The 24,247-nt window shown below is 47.4% G+C and overlaps 2 protein-coding genes and 1 long non-coding RNA gene across 3 annotated transcripts; all 3 read left to right on the top strand.

Annotated features, from left to right (window-relative positions):
• Positions 1–1,150: 1,150 nt before the first annotated feature.
• On the top strand, positions 1,151–10,414 carry PA2G4 (proliferation-associated 2G4). Its single transcript, XM_030822461.1, has 14 exons — positions 1,151–1,458; positions 3,091–3,219; positions 3,493–3,598; positions 3,690–3,759; positions 4,028–4,120; positions 5,740–5,803; positions 6,357–6,435; positions 6,912–6,990; positions 7,070–7,203; positions 7,480–7,574; positions 7,696–7,823; positions 7,990–8,043; positions 9,331–9,397; positions 9,491–10,414. The coding sequence occupies exons 1-13, from the start codon at positions 1,371–1,373 to the stop codon at positions 9,394–9,396; spliced, it is 1,185 nt and encodes a 394-aa protein (XP_030678321.1). The 5' UTR covers positions 1,151–1,370; the 3' UTR covers position 9,397; positions 9,491–10,414.
• A 2,933-nt stretch (positions 10,415–13,347) lies between these two features.
• On the top strand, positions 13,348–14,508 carry LOC100587306. Its single transcript, XR_004032292.1, has 3 exons — positions 13,348–13,519; positions 13,901–13,923; positions 14,162–14,508. It is a non-coding gene; the product is annotated as an uncharacterized LOC100587306 (long non-coding RNA).
• A 331-nt stretch (positions 14,509–14,839) lies between these two features.
• On the top strand, positions 14,840–24,208 carry ZC3H10 (zinc finger CCCH-type containing 10). Its single transcript, XM_030822460.1, has 3 exons — positions 14,840–14,993; positions 15,774–15,837; positions 17,222–24,208. Exon 3 carries the CDS (start codon positions 17,274–17,276, stop codon positions 18,576–18,578), a length of 1,305 nt encoding a protein of 434 aa, XP_030678320.1. The 5' UTR covers positions 14,840–14,993; positions 15,774–15,837; positions 17,222–17,273; the 3' UTR covers positions 18,579–24,208.
• Positions 24,209–24,247: the final 39 nt, after the last annotated feature.

Here is a 24,247-nt window from a genome sequence, read left to right as displayed (position 1 = left end):
CTCACCCTGTCGCCCAGGCTGGAGTGCAGTGGCGCAATCTCGGCTCACTGCAAGCTCCGCCTCCCAGGTTCACGCCATTCTCCTGCCTCAGCCTCCCAAGTAGCTGGGACTACAGGCGCCCGGCTAATTTTTCTGTATTTTTAGTAGAGACGGGGTTTCACCGTGTTAGCCTGGATGGTCTCGATCTCCTGACCTCGTGATCCGCCCGCCTCGGCCTCCCAAAATGCTGGGATTACAGGCGTGAGCCACCGCGCCCGGCCTACTTCTATTTCTTTAGAACAAGCATAGCGCATACTCCTTTTCATTAAGGGTTTTAGTAGGAATCTACAAGGCAACCAACTGGGAATAACAAAAAGAACCCACGTGCTTGAGGACTTATAAAAAGCCCTACACGTGTCTGGTCTCCTTCAGAGGCCAAATACTGAAACCTCCAGATGCTTCTGAATTCATTATCTTAGAAAAGTCACCAAATCTTTTTATTTTTTCACGGTAAGAACTCTCAACAAACATGTCTTTCTGAACACTTCCCTTAGGTACCCCATCCAGGTGCCTGTTATTGGAACAATAAGGTCATGTTACTTCATTAGGAGTCCGGTCTCTAGATTGCGAGGCCTTTAAATGGATGATCCCTCCGGTGTCTGACTGCCCAGTCAGCCCCCCGTTCCCAGCACCCTTGGTCTTCTTCCACCTGTCTGCCCCTCCCTGTTTTCTCAGCTTCGGAGGACGACTGGACCGGCTGGGCGGGTTTCGCCAGCCGACTCAGGGATCCGAAGAAGGGCGCACCCAGCCTCCCCGCCCTAGGCGTAGACACACTGCCCACCAGCTGCGGCTCCACTCTACTCCACCCCCGCCGGCTCGACTCTAAACCCATTTCCCCGCCTAGCTCCGCCCCTCTCCCCTCAGCCCGCCCCTCTCTGTTACTGGCTCTCGCTAGCGTTCTCGGTGGAAGTGGTTTTTCCGGGAGAGACCACGCTTCCCCTCAAGCTCCCCAACGGCTCCGCCTTCCCGCCGGAGCCTGACCCTTCCCAGCGTGCCCGACGATTCCGGCGTGCGAGGCCCTTGGAGGGCAAGGCCCCAGGGCCTGGCTTAGAAGCGCGAGAGGCAGGCTGGGAATTGTAGTTCAAAAGCCCTCGAGAGCGGCTAGAGGCTGGCGGTGGAGAGGACTAGTTGTCCCAGCGTGCCCTGCGCCTCAGCCCGCGCGCTCGCAGCTTCTCGCTCTCGCCTGCCGGCCCGCTCCCTTGCTTGCTCGCGCTTTCGCTCGCCCTCTCCTCGAGGATCGAGGGGACTCTGACCACAGCCTGTGGCTGGGAAGGGAGACAGAGGCGGCGGCGGCTCAGGGGAAACGAGGCTGCAGTGGTGGTAGTAGGAAGATGTCGGGCGAGGACGAGCAGCAGGAGCAAACTATCGCTGAGGACCTGGTCGTGACCAAGTATAAGATGGGGGGCGACATCGCCAACAGTGAGTGCGGCCTCGGGGGTCGGGGAATCAAGGCTGATAGGGAAAGGTAACAGGCTGGCCCCGAAGGGGCTGGAGCGGAGGGGTCATGCGGACTGAGCTACTGAGGGGCTCGCACCGGTCCGCTGGGGACGGCGTGGTGGGAAGACCCGGTGTCGCGCCTGGGACCTGAGCGGCCAGGCCGCTGAGCGGCCAGGCTTCCTCTGATTCTGGCAGCGGCGAGGCCACCTCGAAAAGTAAGCGCCCAGCTATTGGCGACAGAAGCGCCCCTCTGTTTTTGTAGCGTCTCCGGGGCGTCAGGAGCCGAGCCGGCACGTGTTGCTGGGTCCTCTTGCGGATGGCTGGCCCCCTTCTTCCTCCACTACCATCCCTGACACCAGCTTCCCCACCACGTGCTTTGCTGGAGCCTTTCCTTCTTTACTTCAGCTCTTACCCTGGTGGGGGCCCCCTTCTACCCTTGGGCCAGCTAAGGGGACCGTTGGAGAGCACTCCTGGAGCTTCTAATACAAGTCTTGGAGATATATATGGCTTTTCTTGAAGTTACTCATTACTACCACCTTTCCAATCTCTGCAGATAGCCTTAGTTAGCATTCACATTTGTTGTTCTCAGTGACGTGACAACTCAAATGTTTTGGGGTCTCCGTCTTATCCCAACTAGGCAAGCTTGTGAACATTACTGGAAAAGGGAGGACTGATTGTAGGATTTTCACAAGTCATCCTTATTCCAGGTGTGCTCTGACGATCTCAGCAGTTGCTTGTCACTCTAGGCAGATGCCACTTTCTCTTTTCTCTCTTTCCAGTTAGCCTTTCCATTTTATTTAAAACCCAGTTAGGGAGATACAAACTGCTTGTCATTGTGCTTTTAAATGGTTTTAACAGCAAAGATGGTGGGGAACAGGTATTTAGGATGCCTCCCGTCCTGTGGGTGAAAATCTGAGTTTTACCAGCTTTCGAAGAATCACCAAAACTGTGATTTCAAAAATCAAACCTGTGCTTTATATCACAGTGGACATTTAGTATCGTACCCTGGTTTTTTGGTGCCTTTTAGTATTTGAGATACTAGTGGTTTGAATCAGAAAATCTCTTTCTTAGAGTTTATAACTTTGGCCTCATATTTGTTTTAGATAAGCCATGATCCCCCAAAATGAAACCCAGGGACCTTAGATTAAGTTCCCTTGGCTTATGCACTTGTTTATGAGGAAATAAATCTATATAGATTGAGATTCCTAACACCTAATTAGAGTGTCTGAGAAAGGAATGCGGTAACATTTAACAGTGCATCGGCTTCGAGTCAGCAATTCTGTCTACCTTCTTGTCCCTGATGCCTATAAATTTCATCTAGTCTTTGCGTGTATGTGGGGATACCATGGCGAACCCTCTGAAGTTCATAACTCTGTCCTGTCACACCAAAGGTAGCATCTTTGGAAAGTCCAAGGCCTTACCTAGGGAGATGGGTTGCACATACCCAGTTGTCACATAATGTAAGGAAGAGAAGGGAATATTGACCTTTCAGCCTCAGGGCAATGGCACTAGGGAGTATTACAGAAACTCTTAAATTCAACTTCCAGGTATTCCTTGGGTGGTAACTAGACAATGAATACATACAAGGCTGACATGATGGGATTCTGTCCTCAGGGGTACTTCGGTCCTTGGTGGAAGCATCTAGCTCAGGTGTGTCGGTACTGAGCCTGTGTGAGAAAGGTGATGCCATGATTATGGAAGAAACAGGGAAAATCTTCAAGAAAGAAAAGGAAATGAAGAAAGGTAAAAAAAAAAAAAATCCCTCACTAATTTCCCGTTTGACACTTATTTGGTACTATATGTTTTTATTTTTTTCACTGTAATGACGCAGTCCCCACCCCAGCTCTGGCTGAGGTATGGAAATTTGGAATGGCAAGTGGGATACAAGCAGTTTCCTACCTAATCCAAACTGATGAAACTTAAGCAAGACCCTGAAAAAATCCTTCTACATTTCTGAAGGGCACTAGGGCTCCCGGGAGACAGCAAGGCAGTAGGCTGATGATTCTTTCTTTACAGGTATTGCTTTTCCCACCAGCATTTCGGTAAATAACTGTGTATGTCACTTCTCCCCTTTGAAGAGCGACCAGGATTATATTCTCAAGGAAGGTGACTTGGTAAAAATGTAAGGTTAAACCGTTTTAAAGCATTTTTCTTTTTTTAAAGCATTTACAAAGTGCCAGTTCCTAATGCAGTACTCTGATCTTGCCTTTCAGTGACCTTGGGGTCCATGTGGATGGCTTCATCGCTAATGTAGCTCATACTTTTGTGGTTGATGTAGCTCAGGTAGGTGGCCTGCTTTTGATCTCTGTTCAGCCTTGGGGGTGGAGGGAATGCACTGCCATTTGCTTCTTATCCCCACCTCCAATCACCACGTAAGTTGAGAGAGTCTCTAGAGAAGCAAAAGGAGAAAGGTTTTTGTTGTTGTTGTTGTTGTTTTTGCCCTCCTGTTCATTGGCTGGTCTTCGTATGTGGGCTCACAGATATTAACCAGATAGCCAGCTGAGTTAACAGACTTTCCAAGAAGATACTGATTGCATGTCCTTATCTACAGGGGACCCAAGTAACAGGGAGGAAAGCAGATGTTATTAAGGCAGCTCACCTTTGTGCTGAAGCTGCCCTACGCCTGGTCAAACCTGGAAATCAGGTAAGCTATTTTATCCAATTCCAAAGCTCGGTTGAACCAAAGATGCATTAGGCACCTGTAGCTACTCTATATGAAACTACCAACCTTCCCTACAGACCCCTTATATAACAGCTTTTTAAAATTAGCTATATTTGGCTGGGCACAGTGACTCACATCTGTAATCCCATCACTTTGGGGTGCCAACGTAGGAGGATAGCTTGAGGCTGGGAGTTCAAGACCAGCCTGGGAAACATGGTGAAACCCCATTCTACAAAAAATACAAAAATTATCTGGGTGTGGTAACATGTGCCTGTATTCCCAGCTTCCAGGGAGGCTGAGGTGGGAGAATCACCTGAGCCTGGGAGATTGAGGCTGTGGTGAGCTATGATCATGCCACTGCACTCCAGCCTGGGCAACAGTGAAACCCTTTCTCACAAAAGAAAAAGGAAAAATAAGCATTTGCTGTCCCCACAAAACAGATTAGAATGCCAGGTAAAAAAGGATAAACACTGGACTTAACATTATAGGCATGTGGTGGCACATGCCTGTAATCCCAGCACTTTGGGAGGCCAAGGTGGGAGGATTGCTTGAACCCAGGAGTTTGAGACCAGCTTGGGAAACATAGCGAGACCCGTCTCTACAAAAAGAAAAAAGAAAACCCAGGTTTATGACCACGTTTTTTCACTTAACAGTCATTTAACCTGGGGCAAATCATTTAACCTGAGACTCAGTTTCCTTGCCTTCTAGATTGGGATATACATCTGCCCTGTTCACTTGCAAAATTTATTGAATTAGACCATCTTTGTGAAAGCACTGGGTAAAATGATATGCAGATACAGCTGGTCCTCAGCTTGATGCTACATTCAGTAGAAGCTATACTTTGAATACGTATACAACCATTCTGTTTTTCATTTTCCATATAGTATTTAGTAAATTACATGAGATATTCAACACTATTATAAAATAGGCATGTGTTGGATAATTCTGCCCAACTGTAGGATAATGTTTTTTAAGTGCTCTGAGCACATTTAACATATGCTAGGCTATGATGTTAGGTAGGTTAAGTGTATTAAATGCATTTTTGACTTAGTGATATTTTCAACTTACGAGTTTTTTGGAGATGTAACCCCATTGCAAGTTGGGGAGCATCTGTATAAAGTATTTTTAGATTGTAGGGATAATCAAGCTATGAAATGAAAAACCAGTGAATGAGAATCATTGGGACTTGATGGAGGATATTAGAATGCTCAGTTCTGCCAGGTGTGGTGGCTCACGCCTGTAATCCCAACACTTTGGGAGGCTGAGGTGGGCGGATCACGAGGTCAGGAGATTGAGACCATCCTGGCCAACATGGTGAAACCCCGTCTCTTCTAAAAATACAAAAATTAGCTGGGCGTGGTATTATGTGCCTGTAATCCCAGCTACTCAGGAGGCTGAAGCAGGAGAATAGCTTGAACCTGGGAGGCAGAGATTGCAGTGAGCCAAGATCACACCACTGTACTCCAGCCTGGCGGCAAAGCCAGACTCCATCTCAAAAAAAAAAAACAAAAAATGCTCAGTTCTTTTATGCTTCTTATTCTCATTGTAGAGAACTTACTAGCTCCTGATATCTCACCTTTCATTTGATGTTGTACTTCTAGAACACACAAGTGACAGAAGCCTGGAACAAAGTTGCCCACTCATTTAACTGCACACCAATAGAAGGTGAGAACAGATAACAGGGTTGAGGGTCTAAGAATGAGTGGCTTTGCCAGGTGCGTTGGCTCATGCCTGTAATCCCAGCACTTTGGGAGGCTGAGGTGGGCGGATCACCTGAGGTCAGGAGTTTGAGAGCAGCCTGGCCAACATGGTGAAACCCCGTCTCTACTAAAAATATAAAAAATTAGCTGGACTTGATGGTGGGTGCCTGTAATCCCAGCTACTTGGGAGGCTAAGGCGAGATAATCGCTTGAACCCAGGAGGAGGAGGTTGCAGTGAGCCAAGATTGCGCCATTGCACTCCAGTCTGGGCAATAAGAGCGAAACTCCATCTCAAAAAAAAAAAAAAAGAATGAGTGGCTTCGCAGAATTGAGGCTTTTGCTCCCTTGAAGATCTATCCTGGCTATAGCCCAGTCTAAGCCAGAAATCTCAGAGCCCTGTGTTTCCATAACCAGGTAGTTTTCTCACTGCCTACCCCATCAAACTGCTGAAGTGGGTGGATTTGGAAACCTTTTGGGATACTGGATAGCTCGTTCCATAGGTTGTGTCCTGTCTACAGGTATGCTGTCACACCAGTTGAAGCAGCATGTCATCGATGGAGAAAAAACCATTATCCAGAATCCCACAGACCAACAGAAGTAGGTGCCAACCCTACTTATCACCTTCTACCACACAAGACTAGTCATCAGGTTTTTTTCTATACTCCTAACTGAATCTTGTCTACCCTCTACTCCATGTTTTCAGGAGTGACCTGTTGCTCTTAATATTCCCTTTCTGTAAGCCGGGCGCGGTGGCTCACGCCTGTAATCCCAGCACTTTGGGAGGCTGAGGCGGGTGGATCACCTGAGGTCACGAGTTCGGAACCAGCCTGACCAACATGGCGAAACCCTGTCTCTACTAAAAACTACAAAAATGAGCCAGGCGTGGTGGTTTGCGCCTATAGTCCCAGCTACTTGGGAGGCTGAGGCAGGAGAGTTGCTTGAACCCAGGAGGTGGAGGTTGCAGTAAACTGAGATTGTGCCACTGCACTCCAGCCTGGGTGACAGAATGAGACTCTGTGTCAAAAAAAAAAAAAAAAAAAAAAAAAAATTCCCTTTCTCTCTATTCCTTTTAGGAAGGACCATGAAAAAGCTGAATTTGAGGTACATGAAGTATATGCTGTGGATGTTCTTGTCAGCTCAGGAGAGGGCAAGGTGAGGAGAGTACCAGAGTTGGCAAAGAGGGGTGACAGAGTGTTCACCAGACCAAATGTTACTTAAATTACTCTTTCAGGCCAAGGATGCAGGACAGAGAACCACTATTTACAAACGAGACCCCTCTAAACAGTATGGACTGAAAATGAAAACTTCACGTGCCTTCTTCAGTGAGGTGGAAAGGCGTTTTGATGCCATGCCATTTACTTTAAGGTACTATACTTAGCAATGATAGTACTTGGAACCAGTCTGACTAACAGACCATACACCCAGGGACACTTTTTCCTCTCCCTTCCTGCCTAGACTTGTAGCGTGCACGTGCTCACTCCCTCCCTCTCTCTCCCCATCTCCTTCTCACTGAAGGTAATGTAAAAGAGCAATCCTAAGCATGATTTCTGCCTGAGGGTAGGAGCTATTTTAAAATATGAGCAAAATGGTAAGACTTGATGGGGAGTTAAAGATACCTCTGAATATCATCTTCCCTGCCAGAGCATTTGAAGATGAGAAGAAGGCTCGGATGGGTGTGGTGGAGTGTGCCAAACATGAACTGCTGCAACCATTTAATGTTCTCTATGAGAAGGAGGGTGAGTTCTAAAAAGAGCTTCACTTTGGATTCCCTGATTATATGATATCCTTCCTGTAAGTTCAGAAGAGCTAAGTATGACAAAGGAACTTTATCAAAACACATCTTCATTTTTGCCATAGGTGAATTTGTTGCCCAGTTTAAATTTACAGTTCTGCTCATGCCCAATGGCCCCATGCGGATAACCAGTGGTCCCTTCGAGCCTGACCTCTACAAGTCTGAGATGGAGGTCCAGGATGCAGAGCTAAAGGTTAGTATGGAATAGAAGGTGGTGAGTATGTACATGGTATCCTGCCTGTGAGTGAGGGCTAAATGCCAGCAAAGTCCTGAAAAGAGCTACAGTACTGAAAGTAACCCTTTGTTTTTAATTTCCTCCACATTCCTCAAAATTTTTTTTCCTTCTTCCTGTTTTCCAGGCCCTCCTCCAGAGTTCTGCAAGTCGAAAAACCCAGAAAAAGAAAAAAAAGAAGGTGTGTTATTACGATCATCCCTCTCTGGCAAGGTGGACCTGATCCCTCTTTCTCCCACTGTGTTAAGTTGTAGTGGAATACGGATTTTTATACAGATGCTCCTCAACTTATATGATAGAACTTTGTCCCAGTAAACCCATCATAAATTGAAAATACTGTAAGTCAAAATGGATTTTTAAAATATATATATATATATTTTTTAAGAGACAGAGTCTCAAACTTCTGGCCTTGAACAGTCCTTCCACCTCAGCCTCCGAAACTGTTGGGATTACAGGCATGAGCTGCCATGCCCAGCCTTGTTTTGGCCGGGCACAGTGGCTGATGCCTGTAATCCCAGCACTTTGGGAGGCCAAGGCAGACGGATCACTTGAGATGAGGAGTTTGAGATCAGCCTGACCAACATAGAGAGAAACCCCGTCTCTACTAAAAATACAAAATTAGCTGGGTATGGTGGCACACGCTTGTAATCCCAGCTACTCGGGAGGCTGAGGCAGGAGAATTGTTTGAATCTGGGAGGCAGAGGTTGCAGTGGGCCAAGATCGCACCATTGTGCTCCAGCCTGGGCAACAAGAGTGAAACTCTGTCTCAAAAAGATGATCTCACTGTGTCAGCCAGGCTGACGTGTAGTGGCATGATCATAGCTCACTGTATCCTCAAAACTCCTGGGTTCAAGTGACTGTCCTTCCTTGACCTGCTGAGTAGCTACCACCGTGCCTGGCTCAAAATGGATTTGATATACCTTAACCTACCATGAACCTCATAGCTTAGCCTAGCCTACCTTGAATGTGCTCAAAACATTTATTGAACAAATTATCATGTATCGAAATATCCATATTGCTTTCACACCATTGTGAAGTTGAAAAATCACAAGTTGACCATTGTAAGTCAGACACCTGTATATCTTTATTTCAGCTGTGACCCAGAGGATTGAGATAACTTTATGGCTGGGTGTGGTGGTTCACACATATAATCCCAACAGTTTGGGAGGCCTAGGCAGGAGCATCACTTGAGCCCAGGAGTTCAAGATCAGCCCAGGCAACATGGTGAAACCTCATCTCTACAAAAAATACAAAAAAGTCGCATGTGGTGGCATGGCCTATAGTCCCAGCTACCTGGGAGGCTGAGGTGGGAGGATCACCTGAGCCCAGGGAAGTTGTACCACTGCACTCCAGCCTGGACGACAGAGTGAGACTTTCAGAAAAAAAAAATACTTTTATCTCTGGTCCCAGACACCCCCAAGTAGTTAGAAACTGACACGTCTTCTCCCTCTCCTTTTCTTGCATATAGGCCTCCAAGACTGCAGAGAATGCCACCAGTGGGGAAACATTAGAAGAAAATGAAGCTGGGGACTGAGGTGGGTCCCATCTCCCCAGCTTGCTGCTCCTGCCTCATCCCTTTCCCACCAAACCCCAGACTCTGTGAAGTGCAGTTCTTCTTCTCCACCTAGGACCGCCAGCAGAGCAGGGGGGATCTCCCTGCCCCCACCCCAGTTCCCCAACCCACTCCCTTCCAACAACAACCAGCTCCAACTGACTCTGGTCTTGGGAGGCGAGGCTTCCCAACCACGGAAGACTACTTTAAATGAAAAAAAGAAATTGAATAATAAAATCAGGAGTCAAAATTCATCGTCTTCAAGCCCCTCTTTCTAGCCTTTTCTACTACTCTCTGCTTGGTCAAGGTTTGTGCCCTACTACAGAACAGGGCTAAATTAGCCACCACCACTGAAAACTCAGCTGAATTTTTTTATACCACTGATGTCAGCATTTTTCCATCTGTTTGGGGCTTTTTCCTCTTTTTTCCATTCTCCCCAAATATTTTATCTGGCTTCAAAATTAAGAGGATTATTTTTCAGATTGTTTTTATTCAGTGTGGCCGATTCCTCATCTGATTCAGGCTGTCCAGCCAGGCCCCTCCCATTTTAGGAGCTGGAGCCTTTATGAAGAGATTCTCATCTATGAAATGGACCCTCATTTGTAAATCTTTTTTCTTCCATTTTCACAAAGCTGTAAAGAAATAATCCATCTCAACCTTACCCTTTTCTTTGGAGTCAGTGGGGTCTTTCCTCGCTCCATCTTACACAAACCTGAGGTGGAAGCTCAACTGGTTTTGTTCCCTGTTTGAAATATTGTGATCTCCCTCCCTTGAAAGAAAAACCAAGAACCAGAGGAGTAGACTGACTGAAGACACAACTCCTGGCTTTCTGAAGCTATGGACTTGGATTGGATTGCTGGGGGTTTGTAGAGAAAGGTGACAAATTTCAGTACCTCTGGCATGCTGTCCCAGGAAACTAGGGCTCCCACTAACTTATGAGGTTTTTAAACACACTGAAAATGACATGACATTAAAATAAATTTGGATTTGCTCATAATGATGTGCTTTGTTTGCTGCTCTTATTTGATGGAGGTGGGGAGAATGTCAGTTGAAGTGGTATTGGAACTGTTCCTCCACAGTGCCATGCTCTACCTTCCCAAAACGAGGACTGTCTTGACTTGCAGAAGACACAAATCCTAGAATCTTTGATGATACAGTAAGTTATCTGCTGGAGTTGGGTGGCGTAATTTTCTAAGTAGAAACAGTCCTCACTGCTAAGATTTGTTTGCGGCGGGGCGCGGTGGCTCAAGCCTGTAATCCCAGCACTTTGGGAGGCCGAGGCGGGCGGATCACGAGGTCAGGAGATCGAGACCATCCTGGCTAACACGGTGAAACCCCGTCTCTACTAAAAATACAAAAAATTAGCCAGGCGTGGTGGCGGGCGCCTGTAGTCCCAGCTACTCGGGAGGCTGAGGCAGGAGAATGGCGTGAACCCAGGAGGTGGAGGTTGCAGTGAGCTGAGATCACGCCACTGCACTCCAGCCTGGGGGACAGAGAAAGACTCCGACTCAAAAAAAAAAAAAAAAAAAAAAAAGATTTGTTTGGGGCTAGGACACTTAATGTGTACTGCAAAAACAGCACTGCAAGTGTTTATCTTGAGTTCAAGAAGCCAGGAAGAATGTCTGGTACACTAGTTTTCAGGGCCAGACTAAACTCAGATGGGTAATTAGTTTATCTCACTACATGTCAGGAATTGGTAAACTAGAGATACTACAAGTGAACAGAACACAGGTCAAATGTGTAATGATGTATATCCACCATTAAAAGAGTAGTTTCAGTGCCCTAAAAATCCTCTGTGTTTTGCCTGTTCATCTCTCCTTGCTTACGCATTTGTCCAAAGGCAAGGAATGTACAATGCCAAGAGTGAACCCTAGTGTAAACTAAACTATGGATTTGGGGTAATAATGGTATATCAATGTAGGTTCTATTGTTAACAAATGTACCACTCTGGCAGGGTGGAGTGATGTTTATAAAGGGGGAGGCTATATGTGTGGGAAATGTCTATACCTTTCTCAATTTTGCTGTGAACCTAAAACTGTTCTAAAAAATTAAGTCTATTAAAAAAAAGAAAAAAAAAACGGCCAGGTGCGGTGGCTCATGCCTATAATTCCAGCACTTTGGGAGGCTGAAGCAGGCAGATCACCTGAGGTCAGGAGATCAAGACCAGCCTGGCCAACATGGTGAAACTCCATCTGTACTAAAAATACAAAAAGCCAGGCTTAGTGGCGGGCGCCTGTAATCCCAGCTACTTGGGAGGCTGAGGCAGGAGAATCGCTTGAACCCAGGAGGCGGAGGTTGCAGTGAGCCAAGATCGCGCCACTGCACTCCAGCCTGGGTGACAAGAATGAGATTCCGTATCAAAAACAAGCAAACAAAACAAAATTTCCCTCAAAGAGCTTATAGACTAGTTGGCAATCATCAGTTGAAATCTTGGTGGAATTGATACAAAATAATTCTGCTACGATTTTTTTTGTTTCAAAAAAATTGTTATATATATTTGGGTGGTGACAATACTACAACTACTTAGAAGAAACCTAATTTTAAAAACGTTTTCAGGGATTGAAAGTGAAATGCTATCCTGGAATATAATAAAGGGAAATCACAAAAAAAGAGGGATTGTAAAAATCACATACAAAATGTTACAGTATTTTAAACTATAAGATGAAGTCTCTATGGGGAAAGTGTTCTTTTTCATCCCCCATTAACTCAAAAGTTTCCTGTAGCCAAATCTTAGGGGATCTGGCTGTTTTCCAGTGCTTCTCACCTGAGCATACAATTAACACCAAATGTCATACTTTCCCTAGATTTAGCTAATTTTCTCCCTATGTCCGTTGGTTCGCTCTTCACCCCTAGAGAATCACTGCATAGGTCACTGCAGCCTCGACTTCTGGGCTCGAGATTCCCCCACCTCAGCTTCCCAAAGTGCTGGGATTACAGGCATGAGCCACCGTGCCCAGCCCGCTGACGTATTTTCTGAACGAATAATGCATTGTAGCCAGGAATCTCTAGTGATATTTTGCTTCAGGCATCGTGGGGAAAGACCATAATCAGCTCTTATTCTTGAAATTTAGGAAAAATAATTGCTCTATCTTAAATAGTGAGAGAATATTTTTTGAAGTATGGCAGCTTTCCCGAATCCCCACTTTATATCTTCCTATGTTCTGAAATCTTAGGACCTTCGATGGTTCCCGAATCGAATCACCCTGCAGCAATTTATTTTAGAAAATAAGGCAAACCGGCTGGGCGCGGTGGCTCATGCTTGTAATCCCAGCAGTTTGGAAGGCCTAGGCGGGCGGATCGCTTGAGCTCAGGAGCTCGAGACCAGCCTGGGCAACACGGCGAAACCTCGTCTCTACTAAAAATACAAAAATTAGGCAAGTGGCGCGCGCCTGTTGTCCCAGCCGCTCGGGACGCTGAGGCGGGAGAATCGCTTGAACTCAGGAGGCGGAAATTGCAATGAGCCGAGATCGCGTCACTGCACTCCAGCCTGGGTGACACAGTGAGATCCTGTCTCAAAAAAGAAAAAAAGAAAAAAGAAAAGAAGACAAACCAGTAAAACAAGAATTTCTGTACAGTCCGCGCCTATCCATAGCAAAATGGAGGACTTCTCCAGGGAACTGCAACTCCCAAGAAGCGATGCGAGGGAAGGTGGAGATCACTATTCTTTCCCCGTCTGCACCTCTAGGTGCAATATTGGAAATAGGTGCTGACGTTTAAATAACACAGCGTCCTCATACTAAATCTAGGGGGGAATTGGTAACTCGAAAACCAAATACTCAGTCTTCCGAGAGAACTAACTCAACCTACCCCCACGCAAGAGGGTCCGAAAACCATCGTTAGGCCTATTGGGTAGCCCCGCCCTTGGGGGGAAAGGGCGCGAAAGCGGAAGTGACGACGCCCGGCGCTCCGTTAAATAGCCGTAAACGGAACCTCGGCTTTCTCTCGGCCTTAGCGCCATTTTCTTGGGTGAGTGTGTTTGTTTCCTGTGTTCGGATTCCGTGTACAATCCATAGATATCCGACGTCGGCACTTACCATCATCACAGCAAACTAACTGTAGCCTTTCTCTCTTTCCCTGTAGAAACCTCTGCGCCATGAGAGCCAAGGTGAGCGGTTCCTGGTAGTAAGCTTGGGAGGTAGGAGTTGGCGAGTAGTAGGGGGGAGACTAAGGCAAGTCCGCCATACCTCCTGAACTACTGGGTTTCAAGGGTGCCCAAGAGCTGGTGGGAGAGAAAAGGTAGTTTGTGAGAGAGCTAGCGGTTAAGTGCTATGGGTAGAGAGGGTGGGATTAGAAAAGGGTGGAATTCTGATTTTATGGTGGGAAGGGTGTCCAAGTTACTGATGTAGTTGTTACGACTAATCTTTTATACTTGGTTAAGAATCTGTCCGATTCTAAAGAGTGCATTTCATATCCCTCCTAAGCCTACTAATAAACTTCATCTCTCTGTTTTTTTTTGAATTATCTGCTGCTTGTGATCGTTTGCTAGTGGAGGAAGAAGCGAATGCGCAGGTATGTTGAGACTTTGCCAGCCCAGGAGGAGGGAAGTTCCTGGGACAAAACTTAGGAGAAAAATGTTTGAGTGTTTTCTTCCTAGAGCCAAGAATTGAACAGAAAAGAGGACGATAGAACCGTAGTGCTTGTTCATTTTACCACCTCATTCTTTATATGGACGTTTGATTTAATGTGGGAGGGAAAGACAACTCTGGTTTGAGGATAGGTGTATTCCATTCCTGTGTCTGCTTTTCAGGCTGAAGCGCAAAAGAAGAAAGATGAGGCAGAGGTCCAAGTAAACTGCTAGCTTGTTGCACCGTGGAGGCCACAGGAGCAGAAACATGGAATGCCAGACGCTGGGGATGTTGGTACAAGTTGTGGGACTGCATGCTACTGTCTAGAGCTTGTCTCAATGGATCTAGAACTTCATCGCCCTCTGATCGCCGATCACCTCTGAAACCCACCTTGCTCATAAACAAAATGCCCATGTTGGTCCTCTGCCCTGGACCTGCGACATTCTGGACTATTTCTGTGTTTGTGGCCGAGTGTAACAACCATACAATAAATCACCTCTTCTGCTGTTTTAGCTGAAGAATTAAATCATTTTGTCTATTTAATGTTTTTTATGGTTCCATCGGGTGGGGGTTTTCTGTCATTACAGTTTGCCCTGTCACTACCTGTGCTATGGAGGGTATCGAAGCTATAAAGGCAATAACCCGGGTTATGTGGTGTGGTTTGCATCTCGCTGGAGTTGGATGAGATATGGTACATCTCTGGAGGCAGGTTTTAGGTTTCGCGGGTTATTTGGGGCCAATGCTGGTACCGCCCCTTCTTTCCAGGATGGCTTCCTTGGCGACTACTTCTAGACCATGTCGTGCCTTTGGGTTGCCATGGTGACACGCAAAGCGTGCTGGGAACTTCCTGCGGCATGTCGCCCGCATACTTCGTACACCATAGAGTATGGTTCCGGGTCTGGTGGCTAGAGCGTCACTTCTTCCGCAGGAAGCGGAAGAGCGAGCGGGTGGGCGGCTCTTTGTCGAAGCTAGAGGACCGGCAGGCGGCAGCAGCAACTACGGCGGCGGCGGCAGGTGAGGGAGGCGGGAGAGTTAGGTGGAGGCCGCGCCCGGAGGGGAGGAGTCGGGGCCGGCCCAGCGGCTGGGCTCGGCCGGGCCACACAAGGCCCCCCAGAACCGATCTGGCTCGTCCTCACACCCCAGGGCAGTGCCCCTTTTCTGACTGACCTCGCATCGCGAGCAAACGCCAGCTTCGTGACGTCACAACCCTGCCCATCCCCTCAGCTTGATGACACCTGGAGCTCCAGCTCCCCGCTTCACTTCGCGCGCCCTTAGTGTCCCATTCACGTAGCCCACGGCTGAGCGCCGGCGGCACTGCACGGAACCTGCCAAGCTAGAAGACTTGCTGCGGGAAAACTCCTAGGACTTCTTTCGCAAACTCTAGGGTGCTGGGAAGCGTCACAATCACTGCCTTCAAGTCTAATCGGCCATCCCAATGCACTGTCAGACGCTGCCCTTTTAAGGTTCCTCACTAGCCATTACTAACTCCAACCTTTAGCCGGGGTCTGACCCTCACATCCTCTTTCATCTTGAGGCAGGGCGCCCCGCACTCTTTGTTCATTCAGGGCTGGTTTTCCAACCCATCCTCCCAGTCCCTCCGAATTAGTTTTATCTCTTACACTTCTTACTGGCAACTTCTCCCTTGGACAGGTGAAGTTCAGTTTGAACCCTGAGGAAATCCTGACGTTCCCGAAGCTTTGCCGTTTTGTCAGATTTCTTTCTTGTGACAACCACCCCATAGTCCTCCACTCTTACTCCTTCTTCCACCCAAGTCTCTGTTTTTTTCCTGCTCAGAACCCAGCAGTGATGTGGAGGTGGAGACCCACAGGAGCCCCGGACTTCACCTGAGCTACCTCAGGTATCAATTCTGGGAGAGTTGGGTGGGGAGGAGCATCATAACTAATTATCTGCTGCTGGTGCGACTTGCAACATGAGCCAGGCTTGGATAGATGGCATTTGTACTTCACCTGGTCATCCCCCTTTACTAAAAGTTTGTATCTTTTACCACGTCTTTCCTTGATTGCTTCTATTATTCTGGGATTACCTCTCTTTAGAGGAGGAGAACCCTCTTACAATTCTCTTGTAACTCTGGCCTCTGGTTTGTTTAGTTCATTTTAGGGAGATCTGAAGGCAAAGTCACAGCAGTGGGGTGGGGGTAGGTCAAGGCCAAAGTAATCAGGAAAGATTCCCTTATGCTCAAAGGGAACAATATGAAGTTTTCCTATTTCAGCAGCAGGGGGAGCCTGAACACCGCATAGGAAAGGCTTGGGAGGTCAGACACGTGGTAGCAGGGACTCCAGGTCCTACTGGGGGTGGAGAGAGGGGAGGGCTAGAACCAGGGCAGTGGACTGACATTCCAAAGCTCTCTTGGGAAATAGGAGACTTAAAAAGCTTTTATGGAGTCTATAAATAAAGAGGATCTTTATGGGTTGAGGAATGGTGTGGTTGGGATCTTCACATAGGGGAGTAGGAAGGGGGTGGGGAATGGGGAAAGGTCACTTGTTCCTGTGAAATTAACTCCTTCCCACTTGACCTTATCACAAATGGTTTGTCCTCGGAAATCTAGAAGTAGAGACTCTAACTTAGAACTTCTACCCTGAAATAGAGGGGGCTGACCTCTCTGCCGTTGACAGTGATGATGGCTGGGAGGGAATACTAAAATATGACAGGTTTTGAGACTCCCCTGAAGCTGGTGACACCGGTCTCTTCACCCAGGATTTCTTGGCTTCTAGAGATTTGATGTGTACAGACCCCTCACCTGAGGAAAAGGAAAAGGGGTTAAGGAAGTTTTGTTAGCAGTGTCCCATCTTCTACAGCCCTAGTAGCTCAGTAGCCCATCTTGGGCACTATTCCCAGTTTCCTCCCAGACTATTCAGATACTGACTGCAGTTTTAATTTCACTTCCACAACTTTAATAAGGTCAGCTCAGAAGGAAAGATGAAATCCAACACTATTTTTTCCCTGCTCCCTCCTGGGCCCATCATCATCAGTGAAACAAGGTGGCTTCACCCCAACTCCTTCCCTCCTCCGTTAGCCAGGCAAGTGTGAATCATTCTGACCCAGACCAGGTGCACAAAAGCCTGGGCGGGACTTTTGATGAGTCAGACATTTCAGCCAGAATTCTTATCCCTTAGATTCTCCATCTCTAAAGCCATTGCCCCTCTGGGCTGCCTGCTTTATAGTCGAGAAGAGTGGGATCTCCCTGGAGGACTCCTGTTTGATACAGTTCTCCTCTTTTGTAGTGGTCACCAAGAGTGGCAAGATAAAGAAAACCCTGAGTTGGGCGGGACCAGGATGCCTGACCGGGACAGCTATGCCAACGGTACCGGGAGCAGCAGTGGAGGCCCTGGAGGTGGTGGCAGCGAGGAGGCCAGTGGGGCAGGGGCAGGCAGTGGCGGGGCCAGCTCAGATGCCATCTGTAGAGACTTCTTGAGGAATGTGTGCAAGCGAGGCAAGCGTTGCCGATATCGCCACCCAGACATGAGCGAGGTGTCCAACTTGGGGGTGAGCAAAAACGAGTTCATCTTCTGCCATGACTTCCAGAACAAGGAGTGTAGCCGCCCAAATTGCCGTTTCATCCATGGCTCCAAGGAAGATGAGGATGGCTATAAGAAGACAGGAGAGCTTCCCCCACGGCTCAGGCAGAAAGTAGCAGCTGGCCTTGGCCTTTCACCGGCTGACCTACCAAATGGCAAGGAGGAGGTCCCTATCTGCCGTGACTTTCTCAAGGGTGACTGTCAGAGAGGAGCCAAGTGCAAGTTCCGTCACCTGCAACGGGATTTTGAGTTTGATGCTCGGGGTGGAGGAGGCACTGGTGGGGGCTCAACAGGCTCAGTCCTCCCAGGACGACGTCATGATCTCTATGATATCTATGACCTTCCTGACAGGGGCTTTGAGGACCATGAGCCAGGCCCAAAACGCCGGCGAGGTGGATGCTGCCCCCCTGATGGCCCTCATTTTGAGTCATATGAATATAGCTTGGCTCCATCGCGAGGGGTGGAGTGCAGACTGCTAGAGGAGGAGAATGCCATGCTCAGAAAGCGGGTAGAGGAGTTAAAGAAGCAGGTCAGTAACCTACTGGCCACCAATGAGGTATTACTGGAACAAAATGCTCAGTTCCGCAATCAGGCCAAGGTCATAACCCTGAGCTCCACTGCACCAGCAACTGAGCAGACTCTGGCCCCCACTGTGGGCACTGTCGCCACTTTTAACCATGGCATTGCCCAGACTCACACTACTCTCAGCAGCCAGGCTCTACAGCCTCGTCCAGTGTCCCAGCAAGAACTGGTGGCCCCTGCTGGAGCTCCAGCTGCTCCCCCAACTAATGCTGCACCTCCTGCTGCTCCACCACCCCCACCCCCACATTTGACCCCAGAGATCACGCCACTGTCAGCTGCCCTGGCTCAAACAATTGCCCAGGGAATGGCACCCCCACCTGTCTCCATGGCTCCTGTGGCTGTATCTGTGGCTCCTGTGGCCCCTGTGGCTGTATCGATGGCCCAACCCTTGGCAGGAATCACAATGAGCCACACCACCACTCCCATGGTGACTTACCCTATCGCTTCCCAGAGCATGCGCATCACGGCCATGCCACACTGATGGGGCTAATGGACACTCCCCTGGTATAGCCTCCCAGGGCTGGGGTCAGGGGGCCCTTGCCCGCTCACCTAGCCTTCCCCAGCCCTGTCTGAAGGGCTCCCTTGAGAACTAGGACAAGAGACTACAAAGAGTATGTCCGGAGGAGGGGTTGGGATGGTGTGTTTTCTCTCACCTCCCTTTTATGAGGGTCCTCTTGTCCATCTTCAAGCCTCACAGTGGGGGCTTGCAGAGGAGTGCAGACTGAAGCCAGCAGAGAGGAAGGACTGACTGAGGGGCTGTGTCCTCTTACGGGAATTTGGGAACATCCCTCGTCTTGTCCTCTCTTCTGCACAGCACAGGTTCCAGCACTGGTTTTGAAAGAAAAAAATACCCTGCCCAGAGGGAAAGCCAGGAAAGATTGGGAAGTGGGTGGTTAGGAGAGAAGGCCTGATAGGAGCCTTCAGACAATTTGGGTCCTAGCTGGTTGGGTTGGACAATACAGGAATTGCTTCTGGGCCCTGGGAAAGCTGGGACCATAGTGCTCCAGCCCAAAGACTAGCGGAGCATTCATTACCCTAGTTTGACCTGAAAATCCATAGGGCAGGGCCCACTACCCAAAGAAATAAAAGAACAATTATTTTTAACAAATGGAGGCAGTGAAAACTTGCTTAGATATTCTGTGTGGAAGATGGGAGCAGTAAATAGATCTCATGCCAAAATGGGATAAAGACCCCAGCCTCACATAGCTTTGGTAAGATGGATAGAAGCCAGTGAAGAAGGGTAGGGACCCAGAACAAGACCAAATGGGGCTTTGGGGAAGGCACTTTATGGGGTAAAAGCTTTGGAGCCACCTAGTCTAGTTTAAAAATAGTCCCATCTGTTTTTGGTCTCTGTCTGTATGTGCTATTCCCAGGTTGCCTTAGTAACCAGGGCTCCTAGGGTCATTTAGCAGGGCAGGCAGTAAGGAGAGTGTATTTGCTGAGAAATGGGGATGGGATGTTACATAGTTGACAGATCCTTATTCAAACAGCAGGACAGGTGGAGTTGATGGCAATTGCCGCTCAGTTGATGGCAGTTAATGTCCCTCCTACCCCACTCCTTCAGTGGCCAGTTCCTTAAGCCTTCAAGGCTTGGGAGGTCTGCGAAAAGAGAGTCCTTCTAGGGACACAAGCCTCAGGGTCCATTCCTTTCCTCTGTCTCCACATAGGACCAGAAGTTTTAAATCTACTTAAGTCAGTAAGGCCAGGGGCCCCAATAATCAAACCTCACTTCCTCCTCAGCTCACGGCTGATGCAGGGAAAACAACTCAGGTGTCTAGTCTAATGGGACAGTAGATTTGGGGGTAGAGAGTGATCCTGGATTGTGTTCCCCCTCATCATATCTCCTGCTACCTCTTGCTCTCTCATCTGGTTGATCACTCAGGTCACATCTGGGATTGAAGATGGTGGGCTAGGTCAAGGCCAGTCATTAAAAAAAAAGCCTGAAGACTAAAAGTGGGCTAACATTGTGGATTTTAGAAACAACACATTGATAAGCTTAATGTTTTTTGGGACACAATTTTTTTTTCTTTTTTTTTTGAGATGGAGTCTTGCTCAGTCATCAGACCTGAGTGCAGTGGTGCAATCTCGGTTCACTGCAACCTGCGCCTCCTGGGTTCAAGCGATTCTCTTGTGTCAGCCTCCCGAGTAGCTGGGACTACAGGGGCCCGTCACCACGCCTGGCTAATTTTTTTATTTTTAGTAGAGACGGGGTTTCATCGTGTTGGCCAGAATGGTCTCGATCTCTCGTGATCTGCCCGCCTCAGCCTCCCAAAGTGCTGGGATTACAGGCGTGAACCACCGTGCCCGGTAATTCTAGACTATTAAAAGAGATGGTTTAAGAGCATTTAGAGAAGAATGTAACCATAGATACCAACATGAATTCTCAGTCAAATCCTGACTGACTTTATTTCCTCCTTGCCAAGTTATCTCCAAAGAGGTAGATTTGGGAAACTTTAGACATTGTATGTCTTGTATGTATTTACTCCAGCTGAAGACCACCAAGAATACACCTGGTAATTGAGCAAGTTGGGTTTAATGCTCATTGCAGTGAGGGGGAGGGCTCACCATTGGGGATAATGTGGTGTGTCTCAGCATGAGGGTGTTAGGAACGACTTAGAGAACTTAGACTTTGGTTAAGTGATTTTGGGGAAGATTCAAGAAAGTGGGTGTTCTTTTGGATTGGGTGCTGTTAAGGGAATCCAGGATAATTGGGTAGCTTGTCTAGAAGAAGGGCAGACAAGTGAACCTAAGCGCAGTCGATGATGAAGTCACTCACTAGCTGGGAAAGGGGATGTTTGCCGTTTTGTGGTTTGTACATTGACCTTGTTTTGTGCTTAAACAAAATTGTGTAGTGATTTTGTTTTTTGTCTCACTTCATCGCAGTTACTGAGTGACCTTGTCTGATGCTGGTGTTTTGTGAGATTGTTTGTGTTCAAGAGAACTCATTGGCTACCTGTGAGCACCAGGTCAGCCCTAACAGCTCTGAAGCCTGGCTGTGTCAGGCCAGTTCCCAGATTACAGGAGCTGCTTTCCTCTCTCTCACCTGCTAAGTCATCACAGATAAGAGGAAAATTATGGGTCAGTTAATAGTAGCATTTTTTCCATGCAAATGGCTCTGGTTAAAAAATAATGAGAAAGAAATAGTAGCATTTGGTGGAATCAAACTGAACACTTGTACTTAGTGTTGGTTAGTGCATTTGTGTTAGAGAAATCTCTGTTCTCTGGTGATAAGCCCAAGGGCTATGTTTTCTTGTAAAAACAAAAAACCCAACTCGGGTAAACATATAAAAAACCCATTTATCAACAGTAACACAGGAAGAGCTAAATAATATTCAAAGTGTTTGTAACTTGGATTGACTAAAACACTGGAGCACTCTCACACTAAAAAATTGCTTAGATCTTGAACTAGTCTGAGGAACAACGTTAGAGATCCATATTAGCAATAATTCACATGAGAACAAACTAGGACTTCCAGTTGGCTGCAAAAAAATAGAATCTTAGCCCTCAAGATGTCCGTTTATAAATATTTATTAAGAGCCTGCTCTGTTCTAGGCATCTTTCTAGGAGCTCCATAAGGGTAGTAGAACCTTGGTAATAGATTACAAATACAGCAGTTCTATGTTCTGCCTAAGTGTAACCACTTAGTGTGTTGTTCTAAATGTAATTTTTAAAGAAGGACATTGAGAAACCAATGTGTTGCTGGAAAAAAGAAAAGGCTGGCAAGAGAAAGCTTCAAATAGAAGTCTTCAAATATTTGAAGGGCTGCCCACTGGAGGAAGATCCTGTTTGCTACACAGGAAATAAAAAGGGATTTCTAGAATAATGGCTAATTTTTTTTTTTTTTTTTTTTTTTGAGACGGAGTCCAGCTGTGTGGCCCAGGCTTCAGTGCAGTGGCGCGATCTCTGCTCGCTGCAAGATCCGCCTCCAGGGTTCACGCCATTCTCCTGCCTCAGCCTCCAGAGTAGCTGGGACTATAGGTGCCTGCCACCATGCCCGGCTAATTTTCTTTTTGTATTTTTAGTAGAGACGGGGTTTCACCGTGTTAGCCAGGACAGTCTCAATCTCCTGACTTTGTGATCCTCCCACCTCGGCCTCCCAAAGTGCTGGGATTACAGGCGTGAGCCACCACACCGGGCCGGCTAACATTTGTTGACTGCTTAATATAAGCCAAGGCTCTGTGCTAGGCACTTTACATGCAACTTCTCGTTGACACAATGAGTACTATTTTTGTACCCATTTTACAGAGGAGAAAGCAGGCTTAAAAAGTAACCTGCCCAGGGTTCTGCAAATAAGGAATGGGGACAGGAATCTATTCAGGCAGTCTGACTCTAGACTTCACATAAGAAAGTTCTAATGGTACAGCCATCCAACAAAGCTACTTGGCAGTAATTTTTTTTTTTTCTTTTTTTGAGACGGAGTATCACTCTGTTGCCCAGGCTGGAGTGTAGTGGCGTGATCTCGGCCCACTGCAGCCTCCGCCTCTCGAGTTCAAGTGATTCTCCTGCCTCAGCCTCCCAAGTAGAGTAGCTGGGATTACAGGCGCATGCCACCATGCTCGGCTAATTTTTGTATTTTTAGTAGAGACGGGGTTTCGCCATGTTGGCCAGGCTGGTCTTGAACTCCTGACCTCAGGTGATCCATCTGCCTCGGCCTCCTAAAGTGCTGGGATTACAGGCGTGAGCCACCGCACCTGGCTTTGCAGTAACTTTTGAGGAATAAAGAATACGAAAGGAATTTCCTCAAATCTTGTTGCCCTTCCCTTCTTTGTGAGCTGAGATCAGAGTGCTGTATCTCACCCTCTGCCTCTTGGAGGTGATTATGGTTTACATATAAATGTAGATTGCAAGTCCAGGAAGTTTACTCTCTCTCCTCCTGTAGGCCTCATCCTGTAAGACACTTCCTCTAACAAATGGCCATCCCTTCCTGTTGTCCACTTACTGCTTATCACCACCAGGTGGCACCTGGGCAGCAGAATTGTCAGTGGGCGGGGACCCACCCTGTTTACTTGTGTTGGTAACTGCATTGCAGCTGCTGATCCTGTGGCTCCTGGGCCCCAGCTGGGACAAGAACTTCCTGAGGATGAAGTTTTATCCCCTATATAATTTCTGATAATCTGGATGAGGTGAGGAAGGGAGAAGTTTGGAAAAGAACCTCCATAGGTCACCCTCTCCATTCCCCCATTCTCAGGAACCTCCTCGCCTACTTCAGTGCTTGGCAAATTTCAGTTTATGAACCTCTCTAAGGTTCATCCATGTTGCCTCTGTAGTTCTGCTTTATCAGTTGGTGAGCAGATCACTCATAATTCCTCCAAGTTCCTTGTTTCCCTTTTCTGCCTGCTCACCTCTGGGAATATGGAGGATACAGGAGACAGAATATTGTTTCTTAAATAGTTCTGCAAACTGAATGAAGCAGTCGAGATACTGCTAGCCCTAGGGAAGTAGAGAAAAGGAAGTGAAAAAGTTGAAGGGACAGAGGCTGGGCAGGGACAGGTTTTAAGCAGCTTTGGTAAACACAGGCTGAAGAAATCTATGCCCTGCAGAAGCAGATAAAATTTATCAGCTGCAGGCCTCATCCTGTAAGACACTTCCTCTAAGAAATGGCTAGTTTCTCCCCAATGACCAACCCCAGTTCTTCTGCTGCATCTGACAGATTTACATAATATGCCCCATATGTACTGCATTAAAAGGTAATCATCTTATGACCAACACTTCCCTCATCAACTTCCAATTAGCCTAGTATCTAGATCCTAGGACAACACTCCAACTCTAAGGCCAGTTAACTAGTAACAATAGTCATCGGTGTACCCTGCACTTTTTCCTTCCTAAACCTACACCGTACACTGTGGGACTGCATTAATTCTGCACCTGACTGTATGGCAAACCTTCCTTCTAACTCAGGCAAATGTGAAAGGGAATTGTCTTTCCCTTATTCTCGATCCCTCATTTTAGTGTCCTAGAAGTTCTTCAGGGTCAGAACATTCTTGGAAAATGTAATAATTTGCGCTGCCTCCCTCCCTTTTGGAGCCAACTAGTCTTACATCCATCCTCTAAGATAGAGATGACTTACTCTTGGAAATTTCCAAAAAGAAATAAAGCCTCACTTTCTATTCACTCTGCTTTTTTTCCCCCTTTCCCTGAAGGCTGGATTAT

Source organism: Nomascus leucogenys, chromosome 11 (genome assembly GCF_006542625.1).
Source record: "Nomascus leucogenys isolate Asia chromosome 11, Asia_NLE_v1, whole genome shotgun sequence".
In the NCBI taxonomy this organism is placed as follows: Eukaryota; Metazoa; Chordata; class Mammalia; order Primates; family Hylobatidae; genus Nomascus; species Nomascus leucogenys.
Note: the sequence above shows the minus strand (reverse complement) of the source record. Positions and strands in the feature narration are given on the sequence as shown.